This window comes from Dipteris shenzhenensis, chromosome 28 (genome assembly GCF_047967505.1).
Source record: "Dipteris shenzhenensis isolate YYH24624 ecotype China chromosome 28, Dip_SZ_1.0, whole genome shotgun sequence".
In the NCBI taxonomy this organism is placed as follows: domain Eukaryota; kingdom Viridiplantae; phylum Streptophyta; class Polypodiopsida; order Gleicheniales; family Dipteridaceae; genus Dipteris; species Dipteris shenzhenensis.
Window position 1 is genome coordinate 11,074,229 of NC_141623.1, and position 8,849 is coordinate 11,083,077.

General features: G+C 42.2%; 1 protein-coding gene across 17 annotated transcripts; it reads left to right on the forward strand.

Annotated features, from left to right (window-relative positions):
- Positions 1–460: 460 nt before the first annotated feature.
- Positions 461–8,565, forward strand: LOC147883166 (ABC transporter G family member 39-like). Of its 17 annotated transcripts, XM_087399632.1 has the most exons (25): positions 461–801; positions 1,107–1,227; positions 1,403–1,491; positions 1,618–1,702; positions 1,830–1,989; positions 2,112–2,188; positions 2,282–2,335; positions 2,480–2,570; positions 2,762–3,063; positions 3,204–3,485; positions 3,648–3,964; positions 4,075–4,235; positions 4,346–4,449; positions 4,590–4,752; positions 4,936–4,970; positions 5,025–5,041; positions 5,204–5,357; positions 5,450–5,782; positions 5,893–6,183; positions 6,457–6,540; positions 6,638–6,771; positions 6,894–7,121; positions 7,246–7,417; positions 7,574–7,828; positions 7,920–8,565. In XM_087399632.1, exons 1-25 carry the CDS (start codon positions 461–463, stop codon positions 8,190–8,192), a joined length of 4,323 nt encoding a protein of 1,440 aa, XP_087255758.1. In that variant the 3' UTR covers positions 8,193–8,565. The 17 variants fall into 17 exon arrangements, with proteins under 17 accessions (XP_087255758.1, XP_087255749.1, XP_087255757.1 ...); XM_087399623.1 differs by having other exon boundaries at positions 4,936–5,076; positions 5,188–5,357; XM_087399631.1 differs by having other exon boundaries at positions 4,936–5,076; positions 5,266–5,357.
- The last annotated feature ends 284 nt before the right edge of the window (positions 8,566–8,849 follow it).

The window sequence follows — 8,849 nt, forward strand, 5'->3', positions numbered from 1 at the left end:
TTGAGAAAAAACACATGTTAGAAAAGTTTGAGAACACTTTTTGAAAAAGGAATAATCATGCATCTAGAAAGTGCAATAAAGAAAGGAATGGTGAGTTTACTAGTGGGCTTCGTTGGGACAAAATGCTCATGGATCTTTAATCTTCCTTTAAAAAAATTTCGTTTGGAATGGGTGTGGTTGCAAGTGATCTTTCAGCATCTGGGTGACGTCACGAGTGACGTCATCATCGTCCACAGACTTCAGCTGAAACATCAGTTGTTTGTCTGTACAACTGTCTGTACACAGATCCGCCATAGCTGAAACATCAGTTGTTTGTCTGTACAACTCTCTGTCTACATAAATATAGACAGTTGCTCTTTGCTTCTTACATGCTCCTCCTCACCACCTCCTCCTCCTCCCTCCCTCTTCTTCTATCGCTCTTTCTTTCTCTCTTCCTCATCCCTCGCCTTCGACAGTACCCATGACTGCAGTCCCCTCCCATGACGATTTCTCTGGTTCCCTCCGCGCCGCCAGCCGCCGCCTCTTCGACCCCGATTCCACCTCCTCCCGCTTCCGCCGCCAGCTCGTCGACGACGACGAAGAGGCCCTCAAATGGGCTGCCATCCAAAAGCTCCCCTCCTATGACCGCCTGCGAACAGGCATCCTCAAGAATGTCTCAGACACCGGGGAGGTGATTCATGCGGAGGTGGACGTAACGAAGCTCGGGCATGCCGAGAGACTTCAGCTACTCGATAAGGTCTTGCGCGTCGCAGATGAAGACAATGAGCGTCTACTTACCAATCTCAGGAATAGAATCGACCTGTAAGCTGGATTTCCTATACCTTACTTGCATTGTCTGGAGTGGACAAGATGTAATGCCCCTATGATTCCTGCTATGCTCTAGATTTTAAACTTGCGTCGACGCTGGATGCCCTGCGTGTTCAAAGCACCCTTAACATCTACGAAGTATTTTCCTTCAACGATGAAGACGCTGTCGGTCCGTGATGTGTGGCCTTGACGAAACGGAAGGCTTAATTTTATTCATGACTAAATGATCACGAACTTCTTCTACTTACTGTTCGTCAGTCCTGCTGAAACTAACCGAGCAAAACTCTCATTTAACGCAGGGTCGGTATCTCTCTTCCAAAAATAGAAGTTCGATTCGAACACCTATCTGTTGAAGCAGATGCGTACGTTGGGAGTAGAGCCCTCCCAACACTATTCAATTATACCGTGAACATGATAGAGGTATATGCTTTCTTGCACGATCTGCTACCACTCTTTTCAAATTTCGACATGAATACTATAGAATTAGTTGACCCCCCAAAGCAAATCAATGTACAGTGTATCGACAGTCATACAGAGCTACTTTTTTTTCATACTGCTTTGCTGACTGCCAGCGTTCTATTTCACTTTCCGTTAGGGGCTCCTTGGCCAAATTCACCTCATACCGACAAGGAAACGAAAATTAACCATTCTCAATGACGTCAGTGGGATTCTGAAGCCTTCCAGGTACGTTCAAGACTACTTCCTTTACTAGCTTGGTGGCAAAAAATCACATTCAACAATGAAAGAGAGCCAGCTTCCTGTTATTGAAGGCAGGCTGCTTTTGAATAACCTATTCTACTTTTGGAGCAGAATGACGCTGCTCCTAGGGCCTCCAGGTTCTGGAAAAACAACTTTCCTGCTGGCTCTTGCAGGAAAGCTTGACCCTGAACTCCGGGTTAGTACAAATAGCTTTTTGTGATTTTCAGATGCATACTTTTCAAAACGCTGGAATGGAATGCTCCATCTTAAAGCATTTTCTGAGTTCTATAGCTCCAGATGTTTACATGGGAATTTCATTTCAGGTTTCAGGGCAGGTAACCTACAATGGGCATGCATTTTCTGAATTTGTCCCTCAAAGAACATCAGCTTACATCAGTCAGGAAGATAGACAAACCGGTGAAATGACTGTCCGTGAAACACTTGACTTTTCTGGTCGTTGCCAGGGTGTGGGGACAAGATACGGTAAGTATTTCTTTGCTGTCGTGTTGGTGGACTCTTGTCGCCAGTGCTGTCATCACAATTTAAGCATGCAAGCGATAGAAACTGTCATTAATCTTTCCTTAAACAACTGTCTTCTATGGCAGAAATGCTAGTGGAGCTTTCAAGAAGAGAAAAAGAAGCTGGAATAAAACCAGATCCTGATCTTGACATCTTGATGAAGGTACAATCAAGTTTCTGATTTGGATTATTAGGTTCTCATAGTCAGGCATTTGAACTCTAAGCTCCTGACACGTTGAGATGTTGATTTTTATAGGCAGTTTCCATGGAAGGGCTGGAGACCAGTATTGTCACAGACTATGTGATGAAGGTATGGTTTGTACTATGTAGGCTTCATACGTGTTTGGCACCAACTCAAACAATCAGAATTGTAAATAAGGACCTTTTCCATGCTTCTGGATTTCCTCAAAATTCACATCCTTGCGATCATATGATTACCTATTCCATGTCACAGATTTTGGGCCTTGACATATGTGCGGATACTTTGGTTGGTAATGAGATGCTGCGAGGGATTTCTGGAGGGCAGAAGAAAAGGGTGACAACTGGTAAGCGAATCTAAACACCTCATCAGAAAGTCAACATTTTGATTATGGAATCTCAGAAAAGAATTTGGAGAAGTAGATCCTGAAGCTAGTATAATCGTTATCCTTTTTTGCATTCAACATATTGAATGAACATGCTGGATTCTTTAAATCTCCATCCCCCATAAGGCCACTATTCTCTATTTTCCATTTAGGCGAGATGCTAGTGGGACCTGCCAGGGCCTTGTTTATGGATGAAATATCAACTGGACTGGACAGCTCAACAACCTATCAGATTGTGAAATGCTTGCGCCAATCTGTGCATCTGCTGGATGGGACGGTGGTTGTTTCACTTCTGCAGCCTGCTCCAGAAACATTTGACCTATTTGATGACGTTATTTTACTTTCTGAAGGCCACATTGTTTATCAAGGACCTAGAGATGTGATTCTTGACTTCTTTGAGGCCATGGGTTTCAAGTGTCCTGAGAGAAAAAGTGTGGCAGATTTTTTGCAGGAGGTAATTAAGTTTTTTTCTATTGTGATCAGAAGTAGACAATTCAGAGAGCATATAGACTCCCGTATTGTGTAGAATAGTAGCAAATTTAATGGTTTGAACTTGATCATTTAGATGACTCTCGATGTTCCCCTCGTATGTAGGTTACTTCAAGGAAGGATCAAGAACAATATTGGGCCAACCGTAACCAGCCATACCGATTCGTCTCCGTAAAAGAGTTCAGAGAAGGTTTCTCCTCTTTCCATGTGGGTGAGCGCATTCAAGAAGATCTGGCAATACCGTTTGATAAAACACTCAGTCATCCGGCATCTCTTTCAATGAAGAAATATGGACTTGACAAGTGGAACTTATTCAAGGCTTGCTTTTGGAGGGAGTTGCTGCTCATGAAGCGGAACAATTTCCTTTATATCTTCAAGACTGTTCAGGTATACTCTTACCTGTTCAATATGGGAAGATTGTAGCAGTTCAATACGGAAAGATAAATAATATGTACGAGGGACCCTTTCTAGATAACGCTTTCTATTATTTAGATAGCAATTGAACCACTTAGAGATATTATCTGATATGATTGTTCCATCATGTTTCAGATATCGGTGGTATCTTTGATTACAATGACTGTATTTTTTCGAACAAAACTACATCCAGACAACATCACAGATGGAAGTTTATACTTGGGTGCCCTTTTCTTTGGCCTGGTAAACGTAATGTTCAATGGATTTGCTGAGCTTTCGATGGCGGTTGGTCGCCTTCCTGTGTTCTACAAGCAAAGGGATCAAATGTTCTACCCTGCGTGGGCTGTATCCATTCCAACTTTCATCACTAGAATACCTTTATCCATATTGGAATCAGGAATCTGGATTTGTCTCACGTATTATACCATTGGATTCACTCCTGAAGCCGGCAGGTCTGCAAGAACTTCTACACACTTTTCTGATTATAAGGCTTGTACTTTTCTGTGGATTCATGTATTACCTGTGGTCAAAATGGTCACTAGCTTGTTTCTCTGCATTTCAGGTTTTTTCGTCAGTTCTTGCTCTTATTTATGATCTCTCAAATGGCTTATGCACTCTTCCGCTTCCTTGGTGCTGTTGGAAGAAGCATGGTTATGGCGAATACATTTGGTTCCTTTGCACTAATGCTCGTCTTTGTCCTAGGAGGATTTGTTATATCGAGAGGTATGCAAGCCTTGCTTTAGTTGAGCCTAAGAGTTTTTCTATTTTCAAACCAGACTGAATTGTTGTCACCTAGAAGAAAACTAATAGTTCAGAACTTTAATGTGTTACAGAAAACATACACAAATGGTGGATTTGGGGATACTGGATCTCACCCATGATGTATGGACAGAACGCACTGGCTGTGAACGAATTTTTAGCACCTCGCTGGAACTTGGTGTGTGAGAATTTCCTTTTTTAAACTATAGGCAGCTTGATGAAACTTGGTTACTTGTTCTTGCATTTTTTTTTTTTGCATTAGGATATGGAAAAGTAGTGACGGTCTTCCAAACTGATGACCAGCCTATCTTTGTTCAGCCTTATAATGATACTACAGTTGCACAAACTATCGGCAAAGCTGTACTGAAGGAGCGTGGAATTTTTACTGAGGATTATTGGTACTGGCTCAGTATTGGAGCTCTGATTGGATTTATGGTGCTCTTCAATGTCTTGTACACCATCGCATTGGCATATTTGAATCGTGAGACTCTACTTCTATTCCTTTATTCAATCTTGAGGGCACAGTACAGAAAGGGACAAAACATTTTAATATACATGCTACTGTGTGTTTCTTGCTCCCAGAGCTGAAGCATTTTTATTAATTACTCCAGCAGTTGTGTCCAAACAGAGTCTAAGTTTCTGTGACCTGTATCTAATGCTGCAGCTATTGGCCGACCACAAGCCATTATTTCAGAGGAGGCTCTTGAAGAGACACATTTAAATCAGACTGGTGATTCATTGCATCTATCACAGTCGAGATCAAAGAGGCAGTCTTTCTCAAGCCATGCAAAAGTGCTTACAGAAGGTCTGGACCACCTTGTCCTTGCCCTTCTGTCAGCCTTATTTAGATCTTTCTTTTCATTCATCTATAAGTAGGTGAATTCTCTTATCTTAGATTGTCTGGCCGATTTGACAGGCATTGACTTACAGAGAAAAAGATCGAGCCATTTGTCTAGTTCAGGTTCTGAGCGTGTACAGGCTGTCAATGAAGAAGCTGTGGAAGTTGTAAATAGGGGCATGGTTTTACCTTTTCAGCCATTGGCCATTGCTTTCGATGACATTAACTACTATGTTGATATGCCTTCTGTAAGTTTTTGTGTATCAATTTTATTAGTAAAACTGATTTTCACGAGTCTTGAGCATGGCATTTATAAAGCTGACTTTGTGCTACACTATAGGAAATGAGTCAGCAAGGAGTACCCGAGCCGAGGCTACAACTACTGCGGGGTGTGAGTGGCTCCTTCAGACCAGGCGTTTTGACAGCTTTGGTTGGCGTCAGTGGTGCTGGAAAAACAACTTTGATGGATGTGTTGGCTGGACGGAAAACAGGGGGGTACATTGAGGGTAATATAACCATATCAGGGTATCCCAAGAATCAGGAAACTTTTGCTCGTATTGCAGGGTACTGTGAACAAAATGATATTCATTCACCGAATGTCACTGTCAAGGAATCTCTTATATATTCTGCATGGCTTCGACTTGCCAAAGAAGTGGATGAACACAAGCGAATGGTAAGAATCACATTTGAAAGCGTGAGAAAAATGTACAGCCAAATACATACTGTATATTTGGTATCATAAGCATAAAGAGTTTTTATTTAAATTTTTATTATATTCTGCAGATGTTTGTTGATGAGGTTATGGAGCTCGTAGAGCTCAATCCGATTCGGGATGCTATTGTTGGCCTTCCTGGGGTTAATGGTCTCTCAACCGAACAGCGCAAAAGGTTGACTATTGCTGTGGAGCTTGTTGCAAATCCCTCCATCATTTTCATGGATGAGCCAACTTCTGGATTGGATGCACGGGCTGCTGCAATTGTCATGCGAACTGTTCGTAACACCGTGGATACTGGGCGTACTGTGGTCTGCACAATTCACCAGCCTAACATTGATATATTTGAAGCATTTGATGAGGTATATGAACATGATTGCATAATTGAGTTCTTCACAGTGCATAGCTTGCTAGGTGGGGACTAAATTTGTAACACACATAATCCATTGTCTCTGAATACATGGTCATTGGAGTGTAGATTTGGCTCACACATAAAGGATTGGATTGGAATTTTGGGAACATGAGATTGATCACGTGAAGTGTTAAGCAGAGTTTAAGGTCTCAAGTTCTTCCAAATGGGTCTTGATCTCTTGTGGAGTTTATCCTAACGTAAGTGGCTGTGATCTTGCTTGCAGTTGCTCTTAATGAAGCGTGGAGGGCAAGTAATTTACACTGGGCCTCTCGGCCACCACTCTCACAAACTTGTCGAATACTTTGAGGTAAGAAATATTTAGATCTTGAACAGTATTTTTCTATGAGCATCTGTCCAGTGTCGTGCAAAATCCAGTGCTGACCGTAATCTTACTACCTCGACAGGCAATACCTGGTGTTCCCAAGATTAAGGAAGGTTACAATCCAGCAACATGGATGTTGGACATTAGCTCACCAGCAGCTGAGGCTCACCTTGGCGTTGATTTTGCTCAGATATACAAAGACTCACCTCTCTTCCAGTAAGTGCCTTCCCTATTAGATGCGTATGTGACCATGCCACTGTAAAGACATTATATTAAGTCTAGAAGAAGAAAGCAATACCTCTGAATCTAAGATTGAGCTCGCTTTTACTCTGTTACAGACACAACAGAGAACTTATTAAGCAATTGAGTGCACCAGCCCCAGGATCGAAGGACATGTACTTTCCAACCAAGTACTCTCAGAGCTTTGTAGTGCAGTGTATTGCCTGTCTTTGGAAGCAACACTGGTCATATTGGCGCAATCCAGAATACAATGCTGTGCGGCTTTTCTTCACAACCATGATCGCAATTTTGTTTGGAACAGTCTTCTGGGACCTTGGTTCCAAAACGTAAGTAGGCTTGCCTTATGTTCAAGTATGGTCGAGCTGTTGCAAGAACCTGTGGCAGAAACTAGGATGCACTTTGCCTGTTTGAGATACTTTCTTAGTAGCCTGCTGTGCTTTGTGTACTCAGAACTCAACAGCAAGATATAGCCAATGTCATGGGTGCAATGTATGCGGCTACATTGTTTCTTGGAGTGACCAATGCAAACACAATTCAGCCAGTTGTAGATGTTGAAAGAACTGTCTTCTATCGTGAGAAGGCAGCTGGAATGTATTCTCCACTCGCTTACGCTTTTGGACAGGTGCGCTACCTCTAGCTTTGTAATGTTGTCAGACAGCCATAGTATCATCAGTTTGTTGGCATGGTCATGTTCACTCTCTCTCGACCTTTGGAGTATCGATGTTTAACTCTTTCACATCCAGAGATTTGAAATGCCTTTCTCAAAAACCTCATGCAGGTGGTTGTTGAGATCCCCTACAACTTAGTGCAGACTTTTGTCTATGGATTGATAGTTTACTCCATGATGAACTTCCAATGGACAGCGGTCAAGTTTTTTTGGTTCCTCTTCTTTATGTTCTGTTCATTCGTGTACTTTACCTTCTATGGCATGATGATTGTCGCAATCACGCCAAATATTTCATTCGCTGTTATCATTTCATCAGCTTTCTACAGTCTTTGGAATCTCTTCTCAGGCTTCATGATCCCGCGGCCTGTAAGTTCAATCCTTTTCTCTGATGCCTTCTCATATTTAGTCTGGAGTTGTCCCCGGAGTGTGTTTTCAACAATGCTTGTTGGCATTTCAGAGAATTCCTATTTGGTGGAGATGGTACTATTGGGGTAACCCTGTTTCATGGACATTATATGGTATAATCACTTCTCAATTAGGGGATCTCGATAGCATAAGTATTGACGTACCTGGGACAGGGAAGGAGACGGTAACAGAGTATCTCCGAGAATATTTTGGTTTCCGCCATGACTTTTTGGGCGCAGTAGCCGGTGTCCACGTGGGCATGGTAATACTTTTCGCGTTTGTATTTGCATTCTGCATAAAGTACCTGAACTTCCAAAAGCGGTGAGCTGCAAAGTGAATGTTCAACGTCCACAAAAGCAGAGCATTGGATAAAGCCAGACACTTGCTCTGCGTTCCTTTAGTGCAATCTGCATGAGTGCAGCGTGAATGTATGATGTGCAGTGCAACGTAGAACGGCATACAAATCTGCAAGATCTTGATGGACGATGCATACAGAAATTTGTCCATCAATCCACAATAGATGTTGCACGGTTGGTGCAAAAATTGGATGCTCGCAAGGGAAGATGAGGATGAAATCATCATCTGTGTACACAGCAAAGAGGGAAGAGGACAATGAAATCCTCCTCTGCGCATGCACAGAAAAACAACAGATGTGCAAAACATCGCTTGGCATTGAGTATTTGCCAAGTTAATTTTGGCAGCAGCTCATTCATTAAGGAGAAATTGAACAAAAACCAGTTGGCATTGGTGTGACTCTCACAAGCAACGTGACACAATTTTTCGCCCCTCCCCTGCTGTGCTTATTCTCTCATATAGGGACTTCATTCTAGCTCACAAAGCCCTAAATTTGAAGTTATGTGGAGTGAGATATCAAGCCTCCAAGGTTGATCTGTTTTTTTGCAAGCATTTTTTTTAGTTCTTGAAGTTTGATGCTAAAGTAAATTTGATGCTTGAGGTATGAAGTGGTGCTAAACTATAGTTT